Below are 25,000 nucleotides of genomic sequence, written 5' to 3' on the forward strand. Positions count from 1 at the left end.
CTTTCCTTTGGTACAGGTCCATTAATCGATGTAGTAATATGAATGCCTGTCAAAAAAAAAATTTATTTACAGTTAAAGTCATAAAGATTGGTATTTTTAAAGAAATTGTTTTTAACATATTTTGTATTTTTCGAGAAAAATTTTTGTTACAAAACAATTTTTGCAAGGTGCTAAAGATGTACTTTGAATCCTGTAGCATTGTAATTGTCTATGGTAATTTCGGGGGGTGACTCCACTTCAAAACAATGTGATTAATATTTCAGGTAAAATATTTATGACTATTTTTTTCAGAATCTTGGAAATAATTTTCCTTTAAAGTTTGTAATCTCACTGAAAACTTTATTTTCGGTAATTACATTAGACCTTGTTACTCATATAGCTGTTTTCAACAACATTTAGAAAGTTTCATACATTCTAAATATAAGATCAAGTATGGAACATCCTACATATATGTTATACAGTTTCAAAATCATTAGAAAAATAAGAACCTATAGAAGAGATTAATGATAGGTGAAAAATAAAGGATTATCTAGTCTGCCTTTCCCTTAACAACAATCTTTAGCGAGCTTCGAGCACCTTATTCGTTTCCCAATTGCAACGCTGTTAACCTGGTTATCCTTCCACAGGATTGGTGACTGACGACCGTCTCCCTCGTTTCTTGGAGCCAATCCCGAACAAAACGGTTGTTGTAGGAAGAGACGTCATACTGCCTTGTTCGGTGGATAATCTTAAAGGCTACAAAGTAAGTTCTGTGGATATGTACTTCTATCTGTTCCTTTATTTTTGTGATATTTTCTGGTCAGCCTTAACCTGTGTTCTCTTGTTTTATATCTATGTTTTTACAAATGTCATCATTCACATTTATTATGCTGAATATGTACAATGAGATTAAAAAGTCTTCTGACACTTACGTTGTGAGCACATGAGTAATGATAGTATTAGTCAGCGAGTGGTTGATTTTACTTTAAATATGGCCCTGCCTTCTCTCTCTCTCTCTCTCTCTCTCTCTCTCTCTCTCTCTCTCTCTCTCTCCTCTCTCTCTCTCTCTCTCTCTCTCTCTCTCTCTCTCTCTCTACCGGGAATTTTGTCTAAGAAGATGATTTATTTACTTATCAATTAACGTATCGTATTCTAATTTTAGGCTCTGATGATGGAAATAGATTTTATGAAAGCTCAGTTATAAACATGTATAATATAACTCTTGGTACTATTATTCATATTGAAACTCCGCTTTGAAATAAAAATAAATTTCTACCTCGGAGTGGGATCAACCCTAATCTCTACAAATTTTATAATATTCCATCATATCAATCAAAATAGATATTTTCTTTCACATTCTTTCTTTTGCACTGAAAAAAAATGAGACTTTATTTCTCATTATCATAAAGTACCTGCATTTTCACATAGACTCTCTCTCTCTCTCTCTCTCTCTCTCTCTCTCTCTCTCTCTCTCTCTCTCTCTCTCTCTCTCTCTCTCTCTCTCTCTCTCTGTCTTTAAAAAAAATCACGTATTCCATCAACTTTATCCAGTACAAGTAATTGTATATGCAAAATGCTTTAAGAATGAACGAGGATGTATCAGTAATAGCACATTTAAAACATCGTATCACGAATGTAATCATTAAAATTATAACCTACATAATATTCACACACACACACACACACACACACACACACACACTTAAATATAATTTCAACGCATAGCAACACCGTAAAAAGAACTTTGCTTGCTAATCGAAGTAAATCACTAACTCGATCAATAATACAATATTTTCCTGATTGCAACGCCACCAGTTTCATCTGACATTACATTTACGTTCATGCAATAGAATTATCAAAATATACCTTACGTAATTTTTATTCACAATTACGGTCTGCAAAGTTGCAAGCGTCAGTGTCTGGCCGGAGGGGCCAGGGAATCTAAAAAAAAATATAAGGACAAGATCGTACGAGTCACAAGGATGTGATAATTTGTTGTATATTCTATAAGATTCCATTAAAAGTATAAAAATAAATTAAGTTGGTATTTTTTTGCATTAGGTCACTCGTCCATATTTTTAGGGTTGAAAGAAATTTTAAATTCTATTCGGCGTCAAAGATGTTTTTAATCCTTAAGCTTGGATCACCCGCTTATGTTCATATACTTCAAAGAATAATAATGATTTATTTGGCATCATCGTCTTTATGCTCAGTAAATCCTCAAATTTTTTAGGTTTTACGAAAAATTAAGAACTTCGGAGAACAAAATTTCATTAAGGTGGCACACGCAGATATTCTTATAATTGAAAACGAAATCAAAATGTTTAAAGCAGGGAAGATAAAAATCCCAAACAGGTTGAACCTCAAAGAAAAAAAAAAAAAAGAAAAAAAAAAGCCTTAGATTTTAAGAAAGATCAGGTTGCCTCAGGTAATTATATTCAGAAAATGCATTTGAACTGACATATTATTGACAATGCCTCTCCAATTTCTTCCCCAGCGTTCTAAAAACTGCACTCGTAAGCGTTCTTTTCCCTTTTCATTAGTGTTTTATTTCAAAATCTGTCCTTTCTGTTTTGTAAATATTTCATGAAACGAATCCATTTCGAAAACTAACCCTGGTAAGCAACAAATACTTTCTGACTGGTAAATTTTCAGTTGCTTGAATGTCCATGCCACCGCCAATGATTGTGTATGAATTTTACCAAATGTTCTTTTTAACGAATTTCTTAGAACTAGGTCCAAACTAAAAGTAGTTAACTAGCACCCTTACAAACATCCTCATGTCTTCTTATCAATTCTTAATAATTATCTTGTCATTTCGTTTTTTTTTTTTTTTTTTTTTTTAATTTATATATTAAATATATTATGAAGTATTTGTTTGATCTGGCATTATGCCTCGAGTAATCCTTGGGAATTTTAAACAGAATATTTATTAAGCTTTCTTCCACTCTCCAAGGAATATAAAATGTTGTTTATATCTTAAGGAGAATTCATGGGTCAAGGCAATCTATTATAATTTTTTTATAACCTTTTCTCAATGCCTATGTCAGCATATCTCTCATCAGGTCCCTTAAAAGTACAGTATTATCCTTGACTACTCTGTTATAGGGCAAAGAGTGTCAATAACCCTAGTGTCTTGCAATATGTTCAGAACCATATACTCATTTCCGTTCTAACAAAAAGATAAAAGACATGACATTTTTTTCAATTTTAGTCTTATATTTTTCCTATGATTAATGGAATCTATGTTCTCACCTTTGGGTACCAGCTTCTTGTTCTTTCTCATGGACTATAAATTATCATAGCATCAAGATAAAATATGTTTAGTATAAAAATGTAGAGAAAATATAATGCTTTACTGCAGAAGTTATGAGAAATATATTTTTTGTGGAAAGAATGACCCACAAGCGTCCAAAAGCAAGTATTTTAGCTATTTTATATTTGCCCGAATTCTAACATGATTAGCATAAGCAACTACTACTCACCCCAACTTTAGCTCCAGATTCTGTTGGAAGTAATAGAAAGATACCGTATTTCATCTTTATGAAATATCGAATGTGTGGAATTATTTAGAATTTCAGTCATGATATTGTACCAACCGTGTGTCACACGATCTTACATAGTTCATTTTGTGTATATATTATGCTTGTATCTTCGCTCTTCCCTCGCACTAAAAAGTACCAGAATAAACATGTCTGTTTTCCTCATCTGTAACAGTGTCTGTTTTTTAACATGAAATTTCTTGTTGCTTTGAGCTTTTATATATAAAGGAGAGTGTTCTATAATAAACTCACTCAGTTGCTTTCATACTGTCTTAGAGTCACAACCTTCTCTCGGCTCGTCACAATATATTACAAATACATTCTAGAAAACGTTCCTGAAAATGGGCATGATTATTTGGTGCTTTGATGTAAGATATCTCTGAAATATGATACACATACAAAACATATTCACACACGCACATATACTGTATATATATATATATATATATATATATATATATATATATATATATATATATATATATATATATATATATATATATATATATATATATATATATATACAGTATATATAATGTGTGTAAATGTTACATATATCTACAATCGGCATCTCCCTACAATTACCTTAACCAATATTCTATTGATATAAGCTGTAAAAGCTTTCAAATATTCTGAAGATGACCAGAGAATAGTCATTTAAGATCAAAATAAATTGTTTATTGACGGAAAAGTAATTACTGTACTTTTTTCATTAAACTGACGACCTTGTCCCGTGATATTTTCATTTATTTTACTCATAATATCTCAGCATTCGCTATTACAAGAAATGTACAAGAATCAAATGAGATCCCTATAATAAACGTAAACTAAGAACATATTTTTTAGTGTTGCTAAAGGTATAATTAATTTTCAAATATTGCATAGGCTAATGAATTAAAATCTCTGATACTATTTAGAAATGAATATTTATGAGAGAGAGAGAGAGAGAGAGAGAGAGAGAGAGAGAGAGAGAGAGAGAGAGAGAGAGAGAGAGAGAGAGAGAGAGAGAGAGTTAAAAGCATGAAGAGGCAAGAGGACAATATGAAACCCAAGTGGAACAGTTTACCACCCAGGACAAAGGAGTGAATGATGTCATCCGCTTTCCAGAAGAGTAAAACACTAATGCATCCCCTTCTAAATATCCATAATCACCCCCGTCAGAGACACCCTCTCTCTCTCTCTTTCTGTCTTTCTTTCTCTCTTTCATTCTCTCTCTTATTCATATCCTTACACCTATCCCCCACCCCTCACCCAACCCCCCAAAGCCCCTCTAAACACTTCCCACCAGCGAACTGCCACAGTGCCACTCTGGCTGGACCGGGGGGTTCCACCTTAACTTGCGCTGCTTTAAACATTGTCATTTTAGGATCGTTAAAGAAAGGGAGAAATCCCATTGTCTCGGCCATTAAAATCATCAAGACAGAATTAAGCTTTTTGTAACTTACACAAAAAAAAGGGAGGATACACTGAAAATCTTACGTTCATTTAAGACCTTGACAAATATTGCAAACCTTTTATTGCTGCCTGGATATTTCACATTAGAATTCCTAGTGTCCTGAGTACTGGATTTGAAAGAACAATGTACAACCCTATTTTTATTCTTAGTACTTGTTTCTCATACAAGATGGATATTCAGATGCATCATTTCTTATTTTTTTTAATTCAAAATTCAATATGTTGTAGAGGGATAGGACAAGAAACAAGGAAGAATCATCAACAAAACATTTAAAAAAATACTCCAAATGTATAATGCAATATATATCCCTTTTACTGCACCCTAATATTCCTTATCATAATTCTTATTTGAGGTCGCAATCCTTAGATGCAAGCAATCAAAGAAGCTAATAACATTGAATAAAGGTATTAAGGAATTGCTTGGAATTAGTATGGTCATCACGTGTCAACTGTCATGATTTCTACACATAATATATATATATATATATATATATATATATATATATATACATATATATATACATATATATATATGTATGTAATATATATATATATATATATATATATATATATATATATATATATAATGTGTGTGTATATATACACATGTATATATATATATATATATATATATATATATATATATATATGTATATTTATATATATATATATATATGTATATATATATATATATATATATATATATATATATATATATATATATTTATATATATATATATACATATATATGTATGTATGTATGTATGTATGTATATACATATATATACATATATAAACCTACACACATATATATATATATATATATATATATATATATATATATATATGTATATATATATATATATATATTATATATATATATATATATATATATATATATATATATGTATATATATAAATATATATATATATATATATATATATATATATATATATATATATATTGCAAAATTATATCTTTTTGTGAGACATTTCTTTTTAGAGAACTTTACCAAAACACATAATGTAAGATTTATAGAAGATGCTGTACACACAAAATACTTTGAATTACCTTTTCTTTATAAATGGGTTACATAACGGTATGACGATCTAGGGTTATGTATATTATTTAATGAAAAAATTATTTCAAGAAAATGACGAGTATATTAGACTCTGTAGAAGGCAAAATGATTAATCTACAGGTGTGGCTGTATATTTCAGATGATTGTGTCATGTTTCCGTGAGTGTTTGATATGTATATGGATGGAGTGATGTGAGAAGTCAGAGAAAAGTAATTGAACGTAGGTATATAGTCATGGGATATAAGTAAATGGGTTGTAGTTAAATTAAGGAATGGGTTATAAGTAGAATCAAGAGCGGTTCCTCTTTGTAGATTGATTAAGGAAGTAAAGATTGAATGAAACACCAGAATCTAATGATAATTTTAGGCTGAGATCATAAAGTTGAAGATTATTCAAAAGTTTTGAGTTTTGAGTCAGCAATCCTCAAGTATAAAAGAAAAAAATCTTAGAGTTTTACATGCGAATTGTTATTTGTGTAGCGTTAATGAAAAGTAAAAAATAAAAAACTGCCATGTTGAAAATCCTAATATAAGGACATTCCAAAATCAAACCATTGTTCTCTAGTCACGGGTAATGTCATACCCTTTGTACCATTGTCTTCCTCTGTCTTTGGTTAGAGTTCTTTTACTTGAGGGTACATTCAGGTACACTATTCTATCAGTTTTCTCAATTAGTTTCCTCACTGGGCTATTTTCCCTATTAAAACCCATGGGCTTATAGCGTCCTGATTTTTCAATTAGAGATATAGCCTAGCTAATAATAATAATAATAATAATAATAATAATAATAATAATAATAATAATAATAATAATAATAATAATAACTGAAGATATATCAAATGAATAATAGAAATGATAGATTCAGAAAAACGACGAATCAAAAAGCTTAAAGATGGGTCGGCTACATGGATAAGAAAGAAGAATACATTAACAAGAGGAGTGAAAAATTCAGATAGGAGCAAAGGGAGACCTAAGAATTGCTAGAGTTTTATCGGAATGATAGGCTCCAATAGATTAACGTTTGTGGCAGTGGTAATGATATTAAAGCTTTCTCTTGTGAAGGTTTATCATCAAACTACAATCAAGTGGTTAGAGCAGCTATTTACGTCCAACCTTTGAATAATCATTCACACACATATAAACACACATGTATATATATATATATATATATATATATATATATATATATATATATATATATATATATATATATATATACATATATATATATATATATATATAAATATATATATATATATATATATGTATGTATGTATATATACATCATCATCTTCATCATCTTCATCATTATCTTCTCCTACACCTTTTTACGCAAAGGGCCACTTTAGCTTTTAATTCAATATTTTTCTATTCATCATCTCTCACTTCATCCTTCATAGTCCTCAGCCATGTAGGCCTGGGTTTTCAAACTCTTCGAGTCCTTGTGGAGCCCAGCTGAACGTTAGGTGAACTAATCTCTCTTGGGGAGTGCGAAGAGCATGCCCAAACCATCTCCAAGCTGCCCTCATTATGATTCCATCCACATATGGCACTCGAGTAATCTCTTTTATTGTTTCATTTCTAATCCTGTCCTGCCATTTAACTCCCAATATCCCCGTAAGGGCTTTGTTCTCAAATTTATTAAATCTATTGTAGATTGTTTCATTGTCATACCATGACTCATGTCCATATCGTAACACCGATCTCACTAAACTGATATATAGTCTGATTTTTTATGTAATTTCAGGCAATTTGATTTCTAGATTATACTTAACCTAGCCATTTTCTGGTTTTCTTTTTTCAATCTTTCACTAGACTCTAATTCTAAAGACCCTGTATTGGGATCATAGTTCCTGAGTCCTTAAATGATTCTACCTCATTAATACTTTCTCCTTCCAATGATATTACATCTTCCATTGCAAATTCCGTTCTCATCTCTGTCTTTCCTTTATTTATTTTCAACCTAACCCCGTGTGATATTTCATGCATTCCGGTAAGCAAGCATTGCAAATCCGGTGGTGTTTTGCTAATAAGGACAGCATCATTAGCATACTATAGATCTGCTAATTTCCTATTACCAACCCAGTCCACTCCTTCTCCGCCATCTCCGACTGTTCTATGCATTACAAAATCCATGAGGAGGATAAACAACATAGGTGACAACACATTCCCTTGGAGTACTCCACTGTTCATTGGATATTCATGTGGTAGGACTCAATTAACATTAACTTTGACTTGCTGTGCTCATGAACAGATTGAATGAAATTCACATATTTAGGAGGAATTTCATAATAACGAGGGCTGTCCACAAAATTGGCTGGTGCACACTATCAAAGGCTTTTTATAGTCCACAAATGGCATTAAAAGTGGATTTCTATATTCTACGCATTACTGTACATCATGTCTTGAAATTGAAGTTCAGTCAGTACAACTTCAACCTTTTCGAAATGCTGCTTGTTCATCTCTCAGCTTTTCATCAGTCTTTCTTTCCAGTCTCTTAAGAATAAGCATTCTATATATTTTAATAATAACTGACGTAAGTGTTATGCCTCTAATTATTGCAATTAGTCAGGTCTCCTTTTTTTTTTAATTTTCCCCAACAATCCTAACTCCCATTTATTAGGTTTTGCCTCTTCTTGCCACATTCTACAGAATAATCATGTAAGTATTCTGGGGGTCACTTCGTTATCGTTCAGAATCATATCAGCAGTTATTCCATCGTATCCATGGGCTTTCCATCTCTTGAGGTTTTTGATGATAGCTTTGACTTCAAACACACTGAATTCATTCATGGACACCTCAAGGTCATCGTCAGCTTCAAGTATATCAATCAAATTATTCCCTTCATAACCTCACCAAAGTGTTCCTTTCAATGTTGTCTTTCTTCTTTTGTTGTTATAACAGATCCATCTCCCTTTTCTATGGGTATATGCACCTTCTTCTTTTCCCCAGTAGAGATTTCATTAATATGAGCAATTCTTACAACATAGCCACTCCCTGAATTCATAGCTTTGTCAGCCTCATCTGTTTTTCTGTTTAAATATCTCTCCAGTCATTCCTGGCTTTTCCTTTCATCTCGCTATCATTACTTGAGTACTTTGCATGTTCTACCTTATTATTTTCATTACTATCTCGAAAACTTTGAGCAATCCATCTTTATCTTTGTCTCCTCTTTATATTATCCCACGTATCATTTGATATCCATGAGTTTCTCCTGGTAACTGCGTGTCCCAAAACTTCACTACCAACTGACTAGTATATGTTCTTAATATCACACCATTCTTCATTAATTGTCTGCTCTTCTTCTCTTAAAATATCCAAGACTGCATATCGATTCCAACATACAATTGCAAATGTTTCTCTGTGCTTTTCTTCTAGAAGCTTAGATGTATCAAACCTAGATATTTTATCTACCTTTGTACAGGGTGCTTTGAGTTTTACTTTCAGTTTGGCAATGAGGAGCTTGTGATCACTACCAATTTCTGCACCTATATAGCTTCTTAAATTTCTCAAGAGTCCTCCTTCACTCTTTATTAATGGCGATCTGATCTATTTGATTTTTCTAATTGCCACACGATGAAGTCCAAGTATATTTGTGGATGTCCTTGTGCTGGAAAAGAGTACCTAAAATGACAAGAATGTTTCTTGAGCAGAAACCTATGAATGTGCTCCATTTCATTTATAACTTCGCCAAGACCCTTGACACCCCTCACATTCCCTATCCCTTGATTATTCCTTGCAACTTTAGCATTTAAGTCACCAATCACAATTTTCATATCTCTCTCTGAGTTCCCATCTATTACACTCAGCAGTTCTTCCTAGTATTCATCTTTCCTTTCTTCAGGGGAATCATTTGTTGGTGCATAGCAAACTATGATCATTTATGTATATACAAATGGATATATATGCATTTATATATACCGGTAAAAATATATATATATATATATATATATATATATATATATATATATATATATATATATATATATATATACAGTATATATATATATATATATATATATATATATATATATATATTCACACACACACACACACACACACATATATATATATATATATATATATATATATATATATATATACATATATATATATATATATGTATGTATATATAGTGACAATTGTTTATCTATTTTCAACGACTTGATGATGTTTTGCTTGTTTGTGGCTTTCATTTCAGTTTTGTTAGGTTTCTTTTCTTTATGATTTTATTTTCTAATTTACTCTGTACCCTGGATACATGTAAGCGCTTGGTACCTGGTCTTTCACTTTCCTGTTTTCTGTGGATTTTACACTTATGTATATATACTGTATATACAGTATATACATATATATATATATATATATATATATATATATATATATATATATATATATATATATATATATTTAAACGTATGTATGCTTGTATAATGTACTGGAAATTTGTATCCAAACAATAAAGAAAATTACGAATGTATTCAAACAATATCAAATAAATTACATAGTTCTTATCATAACGTGAGTCTACATATCATTCCAACATTATGCAATAATTGTATCATTTAAAATCCTAATGATAACCTAAAAATATTCTTGAACATACGTCATATATATTGTTTATATTCTTTTTTTTTTATTACGAAGGGAATTTCTGTTTTACATGGTTATCATTTAAGAAATGAGTATCCTTTTCTTTCAGGTGGCATGGATATTTGTCGAGACCCAAACGATCCTCACCATACATCATACAATCATCACTAAAAACCCGAGATTCTCTCTAGCACGAAACGATCATAAACACTGGTACTTGCGGATCTCTGACATTCGACCCAGTGACCGGGGAATGTACATGTGTCAGGTCAACTCGGATCCGATGATGAGTCAAGTTGGTTACCTCGATGTCCAAGGTAAGAGCTTTCTTCAAATTTTCATCATCTGTTTTTATATTTGCCCCTACTGCTTTTTTTTTCGTATTTTAAATATTGTAATATTTCATGTTTGTCCTTTCATTGATTGTGTGTTATAGCAATAGCCTAATTATTAATAAAATCTATGAAGATATGAAGTTGACAGGTAAATGTTGATAATATATATATATATATATATATATATATATATATATATATATATATATATATATATATATATATATATATATCACAGGGCTGTAAAACTCTGCTGGTGATTTTGGTAATATCCTGGATTGGCAACTGAAAAAGATATGGATCAATACTGAGGGTCCTGTTAGTTAGTTAGATTAGCGATGCACGTCGTTAAACTTTAAAATAGGTTAATGATATCTTGCTACTGATCTAGGTTCTATTCATTTTATGAAGACTATACATGTAAATACTATCACAAGCCATCTGAGTGTGACTATTTTACATGGAAAATGTCTTTCTCATGGAATTTGAAAAGTCAATTATGCATATAGATTTAGAATAAAAAGACCAGTATGAATAGCTGTACATTGAAACTTAAAAATACAATCCACATAAAAACAAAGCTGAAACAGTGTCATAAATAGCATTCAAAGTTTAATTGGTATTAATCAAACACATTGTCCTCACAAAAGGCCCTAGTAAGGAAGTACCTACTACACTCATTATGGTGACATTTATGCAACTAATGTTTGTCAAGGTTACCGAAGCGTAACATCTATATGAATTGTTTTCTAGTCAAAAGAAGCTTTGAATAATATTTTCGACTAATTGTTTTTACCAAATATTGGTGGTCAATATACTAACCCAGGGTAAAATTCAATATTTCACTTGTATGTATTTATGTTGTGAGGTAATCTCTTTGTTCCTAGCACTGCAATTTTCTAGAAACCAACATATATAGTAAAGTGAAGTCCAGTTAAAATTTCAAAAGAAGCAAAATCATGAAACTGAAAAATTCATAATCATGTGCAACGTTCTTTCAAAAAAATTAGATTTACCTTTATCATTATTTGTTGATTACTCATCGCCATTTACACTTAATTATGTACTTTCTATAATAAAAGAAGTTACATTGTGTAAGCATCCTTTCGGAAAACCCTTCACAGTAAACTTGAAAACGAATCTATACTTATTTGACTTGTGGGGAACAGTCATAATCCTTGTTGTCAGTATACTTGATACATGTCTACATCATTGCGTGCAAAAACGATTAGTAAACAAACGTGTCTAATTGGCCTTATTGGTGGTCAATAAGTGACAATGGAAACAAAGTTTTGGCGTCCTTTTGTTCTCTTCAAGATTTTGCTATCAAATTGTTCATCTTATTCCAAGCACCACCTATGTTAACCTACGGTATTTCTAAAAGAAATTCTCCAAGTATGTGCTTTTCCAGTATCAATTTATGGAATAAAACTGTTATCAGGTCCCAGTGTAGAGTGTTCCACCTGCTTCATGATACTTCGCCTATTTCGTTTGTCGTCAGACATATCAACGATGATATTTCTGCATGACCACCTGATTGCCTCTCTGCAACAACCTTAACAATATCTGAAACATGTGTTGTCAACGAAAGTTTTCGACATCTTTAATTTATTTCATGCTATCATCCTTTAATACAGTATATAAGAAAACTATACCTCTGGGTAAGCTCAAGAATAACTATAAAGAATATACATTGTTCCATATGATGATAGAATCAGAGATACTGGCGGAATACAGTATTTCCGAACAAAAAACCATTCGATAAAGTTTCTTACAAGCTAAATGCCGCTGTTATAGCAATCACCTTCAACGTTTAAAATAATAATAATAATAATAATAATAATAATAATAATAATAATAATAATAATAATAATAATAATAATAATGAGTACCTGTCACTGACGGGGTAGTGTCCAGCTATGTATTAAATAGCAAAACTCAGCAGTGATGGAAAGAAATGAAGGATTAAACGATAACCTCTGGCAACAGAGGAGCTTCGTCCAGCAGCCAGGTATTCAACCCAATTGAAGGGGAAGACGGTCAGATACGTGGAGATCGCCATCCAACAACTGACCACCACAATAACAGAAACCAACAGCCAGAGACTGGAGCTACAGAAGCAAACCAGGGGAAGAAAGGGACATGAGAAGAAAATAAGGAAATATGGAGATGCTTCATCAGAAGCAACCCGACGGAGAGAGGATATAGAAGAAGGTTGATCAACATCTGGAATGAGAGGAATAACACCCTCCAAACAGACCAGAGGCTGGCCGACCAAGTAAGGAACATAAAGAAAAAGAACTGGCTCTCCCCAACAGAAAAAGAAGAACTGGAGAAGGAAAGGACACACGACAACGAATTACAAGAAGATGAACTGAGAGACGATGCCACAGAAGACGACAGGGATGATGAGGTATCAAACAACGACACACAAAGAAACACCGACGAAGTAACAGAGAGGACGGAATGGGTAGAACAGATTAGACAATAGATGGAGCCAGATTCAGAGAGAACAAAGATCCCCTCCATGGAAGCCTACAACACCAAGAAATTAAGGGAGAAAACAAAGGAGGTCAATGTAATAATGGGAATAATACACACTACCAGTACTACAGAAACAAATAACTTGGCATATGCAGAAGCAAGATTAGTAGCAGAACTGATGGGGATGCGAACACCAACACCACCAACACAACCAACCCAACAGAAACCAAAACAACAACCTCCTTGGAAAAGGCGCCTATAGAAGCAAATCATGGTAATGTTATCTGACTTGAATAGACAGAAAGAGATGGCAGAAAAAAGGCTAAGAAGCAAGAAAACAAGGGAGGAACTCAACTAGAAATACAAAATACAAGAGAGGGGACTAAACAACACAATAGAAGATGTAAACCAGAAGCTTAAGACGACCAAGGCACATAAGATCCAACGGTCCATTAACAGGAGTAAGGGATACCAACAAAACAAACTATTCGGAACCAACCAGAAAAGACTATACACCCAACTAAGAGGGGAAGATAACCTCCAAGAAATCCCTGAAGTCGAACCAAACATATGGAACAATCCGGTATCACACAACAAACATGCAACATGGCTCTAGGAAGTCAAGGAAGAAAAAACAGGGAGAATAAAACAAAGATTCATAGAGATCATGGCAGACACAGTTAGACACCAACTGAAGAAAATGCCAAACTGGAAAGTCCCAGGTCCCAATAAAGTCCATTTATAATAGCTCAAAAATTTCAAGGCCCTACACCCATGAATAGCAGAACTCCTCCAGCATTATATCTCAAATCACTATGCACCCAAATGGATGACGACAGGAAGAACATCCTTATTACAAAAAGACAAGAGTAAGAGAAATATAGCCAGTAACTACAGGTCTATCACATGCCTACCAATAATGTGGAAGTTACTAACAAGTATCATCAGTGGAAGGCTATACAACTACCTAGAGGAGACAAACACCATCCCCCACCAACAGAAAGGCTGCAGAAGGAAGTGTAAGGGCACAAAAAACCACCTCCTGATAGACAAATGGTAATGAAGAACAGTAAGAGAAGGAAAGCCAACGTAAGCATGGCATGGATTGACTATAAGAAAGCCTTCGGCATGGTACCACACACATGGCTAATAGAATGCCTGAAAATATATGGGGCAGAGGAAAACACAATCAGCTTCCTCAAAAATACAATGCGGAACTGAAAAACAATACTTACAAGCTCTGGAATAAGACTAGCACAGGTTAATATCAGAAGCGGGATCTTCCAGGGCGACTCACTGTCCCCACTACTCTTCGTAGTAGCCATGATTCCCATGACAAAAGTACTGCAGAAGATGGATGCTGGGTACCAACTCAAGAAAAGAGGCAACAGAATTAACCATCTGATGTTCATGGACGACATCAAGCTATATGGTAAGAACATCAAGGAAATAGATACCTTGATCCAGACTGTAAGGATTGTATCTGGGGACATCAGGATGGAGTTTGGAATAGAAAAATGTGCCTTAGTCAACATACAAAAGGGCAAAGTAACAAGGGACTGAAGGGATAAAGCTACCAAATGGGAGCAACATCAAACACTAGAAGAGATGGGATACAAATACCTGGGAATAATGGTAATGGAAGGAGGGGATATAAAACACCAAGAAATGAAGGAAAGGACGCGATCAGGAAAGAATATACGCAGAGACTCAGGGCGATACTCAAGTCAAAACTCAATGCTGAAAATATCATAAAAGCCATAAACACATGGGCAGTGCCAGTAATCAGATACAGCACAGGAATAGTCGAATGGACGAAGGTAGAACTCCGCAGCATAGACCAGAAAACTAGGAAACATATGACAATACACAAAGCACTACACCCACGGTAAAATACGGACAGACTATACATAAAACGAAAGGAAGGAGGGACAGAACTCCTAAGTATAGAACACTGCGTCTACACCGTTCATATGACAAAGATTTTATACCTCTTCATCAAGGAACATAGCATACTAGGAGAGCCGCAGCGTCTTCTATTGACAGAACCAGTACCAACCCTTATGTTCATGTGAGGAGGAGTTTATATCTCTTCATTAAAGGAACATAGCATACTAGAAGACACTGGCTAAGTAGATAGAAGAGGCTGAGGTTCTTTCAGCATGTGAGCATTGGAGATTGTTTCATTGTCATACCATGACTCATGTCCATAGAGTAACACCAATCTCACTAAACTGATTTTTAAATGTAATTTCAGGCGATTTTATTTCCAAATTTTACTCAATGTAGGCTATACTATAGGCCTATTAAAAAAATCAGCTATAAAGTAGGCCTGTACATAATAGACTATACTGTAAGGTTATAAATATGATTATGGGCTATACTATCTGTTTGGTTGCTTAGTGCAGTAAGGGTGTGACAGGGTGCCCTTCCTCAGAGCAAGGTGTGCCAGGCATTCTTGTGTCCTACCATACCTATCTGCCAAAAAAAAAGAAAAAAAAATTCTACCTCCAAGTATACATATGTTCATCAAATTTAGATGATTCAGATATGTGTATGTGCAAGCGTACGTATGTAGATATGCATGTCCAATTATTATTCTCATATTTGATATGATGGATTCCAAAACGAGGAGTTAATAAGGGACATTTTTGGTAAAAGTTTTGATTCTTCAATTTTAGTGTTAAGTGTCTTCACTGTCTGTCCGTGCACAGTCATCAGAAACTTGAACCTGATAGTATATTTCCTTTCCGATTTTCATAATGTTTTCCGATTAGCTGTATGCTATAAATGTTAAGGTAATGCTCAATGTAAGCTTTACAACTCATACAATGGCCGGAGAAAATAGTACAAATAGGTTTTTAATTTGTTGTTTTTGTATATACTAAATAAACAGGAAATATTTTTCATTTTCACATCGATGTTTAAAAAGGCTAAGGCTAAAGCTAAGACTAAGGCTAAGAAGTATTCATAGCACTGATTTAATCAGTTATTTCTAGTAGATTATTTACGTTCAAGCCTCTAAGTAAAATAATGTTTAATAAGTATCATCCCAAGTCTAAAGTATGGTACACGTATTTCAATAACTCTATGGTCATAAAGTTAAAAAAAGAAAAAAGAATAATTTATTTATGAATAAAAAAAAATTAGATGGAATTGCCTATATCCATAACAAATACCTCTTTGTAAAATTGTTCATTAAATGTACAGTTGTGATAACGCAATTTCTTAATTACATAATTTGACTGACTGTTGGGCCTATAAAGAAGACCTGCTAATCTGGAGCTCATATTGCTATTCCAGAGAAAGAGACTGCACAAACTTCATATTCGGAAATATCACCCAGACAATTAAATATTCATAGTGCCAATGGAAAAAAAATCTAGCAGTCAGAATACAATGGTTATTTGGAACACTTTAATTACCGAATGGAAGAGGAAAACTTGGCCAATCAAAAGTAATTGAGCTAGTTATTAGTCTTAAAATGAAAATTCCATTTTCCATATCTAATATCACTACATTTATCATAATTATGAAGGACATATATTTTTTTTAATCTTAAATCGTATGAGAATAAATGTTAATAGTATCAAAGCTAGATTTAGAAAATTACAAAGCCTACAAATACAAATTTGCAGTACATAAGTCCTAAGTCTTTCATCATCATCATCATCATCATCATGATCATCATCTTCTACGCCTATTAACGCAAAGGGCCACGGTTAGATTTCGCCAGTCGTCTCTATCTTGAGCTTTTAATTGAATACTTCTCCATTCACCATTTCCTACTTCGCGCTTCATAGTCCTCAGGCATGTAGGCCTGGGTCTCCCAACTCTTCTAGTGTCTTGTGGAGCCAAGTTTATAAAGTAAATAAGGCCAAATCTAAGTATTTTTTTCAAATGAAACTACATGACTAGAATGGCCAAGTATTTGCAATAATAGCATATGGTCTAGTACAAAACATTGAAGCTTATCCATCTATTTCTAAACAGATGTTATAATATTACTATTATTTTTTTTTCAAATTATAATATGAAATACTAGAGTCAATTCTTTTTTAGTGAGGCAGATTTTCACCGACTATGTATATATATATATATATATATATATATATATATATATATATATATATATATATATATATATATATATATATATATATATATATATATATATATATATATATATATATTGTATATACGTATATATATATATATATATATATATATATATATATATATATATATATATATATGTGTGTGTGTGTGTGTGTGTGTGTATGTATACGTCTTTTTATGTGTTTGTGTGAATGCCAATAATACGAATAATATATGAAACCGTATCTTGTTGGATGAAGGCCTAAGACATGCCCTTATTCATGTATGGGGTTTGGCCAGTTTTCATCACCCCGCTGGCTAGTACAGATTGGTGATGGTGATAGACTTTTCTTCTGATCGGTCACAGCAAAAGTAACATAGCATAAGAGGCCCTGACTAGTCCAGCTTTGCTGATCATGGTGGTACACAAACCCTTTCACCACGTTAAGGCATTCCCTCTCCACTTAGTCTTTTTCTGTTAACGCATTTTCCATTTGTATGGGGTAAGCAGGGTTGCCTTCTTGTAAAGGTTATGTATATATATATATATATATATATATATATATATATATATATATATATATATATATATATATATATATTATATGTATATATATATGTATATATAAATATATTTATATATATGTATTTGTATATATGTATATATATATATATATATATATATATATATATATATATATATACATATATGTATGTGTGTATATATATATATATATATATATATATATATATATATATATATATATATATATATAAAGTTCTCTGTAGAATATCCTCCTAGCGTAGTAGACTTTTTCCCATAGAAAAATTTACTTAGTAATAATTCATGCCTTTGACAAAAACATTTCAACTGATCTTTAGAATTCATCTATGATCCATTTGGAGAAGGAATACTTGCTGTTTCTCAATAAGTGGGTCTTATGCAAGAATGGGCTTTTTCTTTACAAGCAGCTCGTGATGCAAAGCTTATAAAAGGTTAGTTTTAAAAGATCATGAATTAAAATCATAAATAAACGAGTCTGAGCAAATTCCAATTTAATGTAGAAACTATAGATCTATAGATCAATAATCTTGAAAAGGAAAAAAAATTATAAACTGATAGAACGTATATATAATTAAATACATTAGTGCGCACATACACCCTTGCATGTATGTATAAAATGTGAGAGAGAGAGAGAGAGAGAGAGAGAGAGAGAGAGAGAGAGAGAGAGAGAGAGAGAGAGAGAGAGAGAGAGAGAGATTTATCACACTTTCGTCAAAGTGATAAATTGTTTTGCTTACTTATTTTGAATATATATTTTTACTATTAGCGATCGATTAATTCATATAAAAATATTTTCCTTTTAAGCCGCAGATACATCAACTATTAATGAATATTGATTTAATGTACAAAACTGAAAAAAATATATAGATTATAGCATATAATCCTAATGGTATCTATCTTAATGATGAATATTTTTAAACATTTAATAATAATAATAATAATAATAATAATAATAATAATGATAATAATAATAATAATAATAATAATAATAATAATAATAATAATAATAATAATAATAATAAGTCGAAAGAGCAATCTGAGATTTTTAAATTTCATTAATGAAGATCGTCGTCATTTCACTAAATTCTAGGGACAATACACTCCCTTTTTCATATCTTGACCATGAAGAAATTTACCGTAAAATTTTATACAAATCTACGGTCAAAGCATTCTCTATTTCATATGTTGGCAGTGTATGGTGAAAAGTGCAATGTTGATCCAGAATAGTGATCTTGATCCGGATCACATCCAAAATTTACTGGGCTCTACCGGATCATAAGATCTATCCGTTTTTGAAATATGGTGAAAATCTGGTTAGAAGTTTTGACGTAATCCTGCTATAAAAACAAATAAACACATAAATGAATAAATAGATAAATAATTCATTAAATGATTGAACTCGGATAAGAAAATAACCTCCTTGGCGGAGGTAATAATAATAATTCGAAAAAGAAGAAAAAGGTTAATGTCAAGTTAATTAGTAAATAAATAAATATTCCTTTCTTGTTTCTTATTTGAAAAATGTTTATGCATAGGATAAAGAACTAAACTATTGTTTTGTACATCTCCCTGAAATAAAGATATGTGGTGGTGTTTTAGACCAAATACAGATATTAATGAATAAATTCCAGCAAGTATGAAAAATCGGCGTCTCTAATTGTTGAGCTAATCATAACTATAAGAACTAGATAACTCTCATGATTTTAATGTAAACGGAAAGATTACATGAATTGATTTTACGTTTTATCACGAGAGAGAGAGAGAGAGAGAGAGAGAGAGAGAGAGAGAGAGAGAGAGAGAGAGAGAGAGAGAGAGACAGACAGACAGACAGAGAGATTAAAGGTCCTACATTTTTCGATAGTTTATATATTCATATATGTATCTATTTATTAATTGTTACATACTTTTCCTCCATTGCTTCTATGCATCACTATTGGTTTATTAGTTTATTGTAATAGCCCCAGAAAACTATGAGAGGAGAGAGAGAGAGAGAGAGAGAGAGAGAGAGAGAGAGAGAGAGAGAGAGAGAGAGAGAGAAAGATAGAGAGAGAGAAAGGAGCAGTTTTACGGATCGTTTAAGTCGACAAACTTGATCAAGTCCGAGAAGTGAGTTCAGGCGAGCCAGTAAGTGACCCGGGCGAAAGAGTATAGGAAATAGCAGGATGGATGGCGAGGTAGGAGAGAAGAGGCCGGAAAGAAACATAAAAAAAGGGAGTGAGAAAGTTTAGAGAGAGACGCATCATCACAAACACAATAATCCTGCAACCATTCCGAAGAACCCCAATAGCTTTTCCAGCTTGGACCCCTTTCTCAAAAATTGGATCAGTTGGGAAGGATAAGTTCCCGTTCTTATTACTTCGGTGTGTTTTTATTTATTCGTGTTCAAGTATGTAATATGGAAGGGCTCACATGAAGCGTTTCGTAATCATATGGGTCACATTTTTTTTTTCTTGCAGACAATTCAGTGTGATTGCATTAGCTTCGCTTCACTTTATTCCCGAAGTCGAGAGAAAAGAACAATACTTAACTTTCTATATTGACTGGTAAACGATTCATTTAGTTGACGCAGAAACACAAAAGGAGATTATATCGGCCATCGTAAAGTCCCTGAAAACTGCCATGTTTACGGAGGTAAAAAAAAAAAAAAAAAAAAAAAAAAAAGCCTTGGAAAATCATCTAGGGGTATAAGTGGATACCAACTTTCTTTGTCATGCTTTATCGTATTAATAATAACTTAATACCAAATTTTATTATAGAGAAATTCGAAGTAAAGTAAATAATCTAATCAATTTAATTTTGGTTATATCAAAAGTACAATTCAATTTCTTATCAAGATCTTAATTTTCCCGCCATTACTGTAAAATGATTTGTTTTTGCGAACTGGAGTTAATGCCATTTTCATGTTTTGGGTGCTTTAGTTTATCAGCATCAAAAAACAGTTTCAACTTTTTGAGAGCAAGTACTATTTGGCGTCCTTCCACCTAGTTTGTCACCAGACACCACTCAACTCCAGTCTCCCCCCACCCCCACCCCCACCCCCACCCCCTGCGTTCTACATTGTCTCCCTTGCTTTTAAAACCAAGTTCCGGTCATCCTCGCTGGCGGGGTCCATCGACCGACCATTCCTCCCCTTCGTCAGGAAGAGACCGAAGCTGTAATCGTAAATGAAATGGAAGGAGCACTCAATGTGTAACAAAAGGATATAAAGATAAACATAAAATAAAATGCCGTCATGAATTCCGGGTGAAGACATGGAGTGAAATTTTGATATAAATCAATATTAGTGAAAAAAATATTAAAGATGATTAACAAAGGGTTTCGTAATCAAACAGTATAATATATTTCATGAATAATAAAACATTGTAATTCCATTTCCTAATGGGTTTGATCTAACACAATTTTGTCATCGCACGTAAACATACACACACACACACACACACACACACACACACATATATATATATATATATATATATATATATATATATATATATATATATATATATATATACATGCATATGTTTGTATTAATAATTTCTTCAACATTAAACTGTTTCTCCAGACAGGAATTGTCTAAAATAATACAGTGGTACCTGTCACGCTTATTCTCTAAGTGCTGAATCTTAAGAAAAAAAAAATGGTCTCTCATATTGTAAAACATCAACCGAAATATTCGATTCAGAGCCATGAGATTCTCATTCCATTAATACACCATTGCATTTATTTTAACTGGACTCTCTCCGCCGGCATATTTTACTATAGACGTCATTTTCAGTAGTTTTTTCGCAACGTCTCCCTCAATGCAAAACAACTGTTTTATTTTATTTTTTATTATTCTAAGTTCTAGTTAACCCTCTCTCTATTTCTATTAACTTCCCTCTTGTTATGTGTCACGTTATTCACGCCTACATTAACCATCATCCTATATGCCTGTTCATGTTTTTTGTTTTGTTTTTACCCTCACTAACTTTACATTTTCTCAACCTACCAATTTCTGTTTTTATTCCGTCTTTTTATTCTCTTATAGCAACAAAATTATCTCTGAGGTACCCATGACCCCATCATGTAATTTGATAAACTTTACATCTACCTTTGATCTTTTTTTCTTTTTTCATGATGTCACTTTCATAAAATTAAATTGTTCTTTCCATAAAATGTATGCAGTCATATTCTTACATCCTTTTTTGTGTCTATATACATTAACTATTTTTTAACCAAAGAATCTTAAAATGTATTTTTAGCCACAACAATTTTAATCATTACACCTAACCTTTTTTATTCTACCACATAGTCTAACGAGTCCTTATTCTAGTTTTCTCTTTCCCAACTATGATTATATCTTTTTTTAATTATCAAATGAGGTATTTCAAACAATTCAAACACATTCCCAATCCCATTTCAAATATTGCCTTTAATTTCATTTTCTCTGTGAACTCCATACATACCAGCCACATATCTTTTTTTTATTTTTTTTTTTTTACCTACTTCTACATCCAAACCACCTACCACAACCACCTTCAAAACGATTAACTTTAGTATTCCTTCCTTTCCATTTCCGGATAAAATTGAATAACTCTCACTTTTTTTTTCTCCTGCTACAGTCTTACCTATAAAATCGTTGAACGGGTATATTTATATTTTATCCATACACAGGCTCTTCCTGACACTACATGCTCTCTTTCATTTTGGCCCAATAAAGGCACTAGTCTATCTGTTTTGTGCAACCTATCTTTTGACTGCAATGCACAGTTATGTTACGCATTACTTACCGGGATCATGTGTTGAAGTTTCTCCAACTTCTCAGGTCAAATAACTTGTTTATATTGAATAAAGTTTCATATAATATAATGTAATCACCTACTAAGGCTGGTTGTTCGTTCATAATGACAATGTTCGCTTGATAACCAAATAGGTTACCAAAACGAAGGCTTATCTTATGCACAGAGAATTGGGAACAATTTAATATGTAACCTACTAGGAAAGTGCTGATTGGTGTTAGACTGTAAATTTACCACTATTATTTGTGAAGAGTTTTTATTAGTATGTGGCTTTTTTTAGAACATCTTAAAAGTGGAAAATTTAATTTATTATATAGTAATGTGAAGCAAATTGCACAGGATATCTAATGTTATGACCATTCGTTCAAAAAATGAATATTATAATCTTGTTTTTCAAGTTTTTTTTTTTTTTTTAAACTCGAAATTGAGATTTGTTTTGAAGGTTTTATTTATAATTTGGCATCAATATTTATATCAATAAAAACAATTGTTAAGTCTATACCTTCAGATTTCTTTGCATTTGTTTTCTTTGCTCATTCTAATTTTATTACTTTGTGTTACTAATTTTGCCTTTTGCAGCTTTTTAGTTGCAAAAGGCTTTGGTTTTGCTTTTTACAAGGTAATATTTCTTTATATTTTTATGTTAATTCATGATAAACATTAACATTTCCTGGACCTAGTTGGCTTTTAGGCTTGTTTCTGTCATGAAGTAATAATAGCTTGACTGCTATCGCTATTACTTAATATGATAAGAAGAAGAAGAAGAATTCAACAACGCATTTCTTGTATAGAAAAAAACATCAATGTCAAAACAATATAACCAAAAAATTCTGATATTCGTTAACCACATATACGTCATTCCTTGTAACTGACAGTACACCGAGTTTACTTTATTCTTTTTATGGCCGAATAAACAAATTGTCGTCAAACAACTACAGGCATTCTGGTATTTAGGCCTACTTCTCTAAAGAGCCAGGATAATTTGCAATGAAATTAAGCTAAAATTTCAGCTTGTTTCAAAATGAAAGTCAAGATTTTATAGATCTCTTCCATCTGCTTAATGCACTCTTTGATTATTCTGATATGTACTTCTCTACAGGTTCAGGATCATTTGCAATGAAATTAAGCTAAAATTTCAGCTTGTTTCAAAATGAAAGTCAAGATTTTATAGATATCTTCTATCTCTTCTTATTACACTGTTTCATTATTCTGATATATACTTCTGTCCAGGGTAATTTGCAGTAAAATTAAGCTAAAATTTCATCTTATTTCAAAATGAAACTCAGGATCTCTCTAATTTGATAGAGTGACAGGAGAACATCAAACATCAAGAATAGAAATGGGGCAAAGAAATTAGACGAGAGATCAGTAGGTGTAGCCATCCAATGAAATAATGAACATGCAAAGGAGAGTAAAAGCTGTACTTCTTGCTGGTATATTGCCCTCTTATTCTGCGGAACTGTGTGAGCAATGAGCATCATAAAAGCTGGAATGACATTTATCTGTCCTGGAGTTCCCTCATCGGAATTTCTCCAAACATCCGCCAACGCCTGGTTTCTAAAATCTCTTAAGGCGGCTGGGATGTTTATTCCACTACGACAGTGAAATTTCGACATGATATGGCCTCCTCTGAATATTCTTAAGTACTGTCTTTGCAAATTATGTTTCTAAATCATAAAATGTTAATCTATTTACTACAAAAAAATAGTATCAGTCACGTCAATTCCATATATTGTCGTTTTACTAAAAATGATTGAAGCTTTAGCCATTGTTTTCCCATTATGAACTGAATAGAATTTGAATGATAATCATATTCTACTTAGACATCTCTCACTCTCTCTCTCTCTCTCTCTCTCTCTCTCTCTCTCTCTCTCTCTCTCTCTCTCTCTCTCTATGTGAATGATGCTATGTCTGCGTGTTGGTATATCAAGACTATATTTTGACACAATTGAATTAATGATGGGTAAAACTCGCAAGGAATTAAAGAGGTCAACTGTACTCTAAAACACACTCTCAGAAGATGAGAAATGGAGATGAAGAGGAGCCAAGAGGACGCTAAAGATCAAAGGAAAAGGAGGCGTGTAAAATCT

General features: G+C 32.3%; 1 protein-coding gene across 4 annotated transcripts in view; it reads left to right on the plus strand.

Moving 5' to 3' along the window:
- The window catches only part of LOC137639893 (lachesin-like), a 226,947-nt gene that overhangs the window by 145,583 nt on the left and 56,364 nt on the right, over positions 1–25,000 (plus strand). For all 4 annotated transcript variants that reach the window (XM_068372159.1, XM_068372162.1, XM_068372160.1 and 1 more), the window contains exons 2-3: positions 627–742; positions 10,760–10,967. In XM_068372159.1, the coding sequence (XP_068228260.1) occupies positions 627–742; positions 10,760–10,967 (324 nt within the window). The remainder of the gene's footprint in view (positions 1–626; positions 743–10,759; positions 10,968–25,000) is intronic.

This window comes from Palaemon carinicauda, chromosome 4, assembly GCF_036898095.1.
Source record: "Palaemon carinicauda isolate YSFRI2023 chromosome 4, ASM3689809v2, whole genome shotgun sequence".
Classification (NCBI taxonomy): Eukaryota; Metazoa; Arthropoda; class Malacostraca; order Decapoda; family Palaemonidae; genus Palaemon; species Palaemon carinicauda.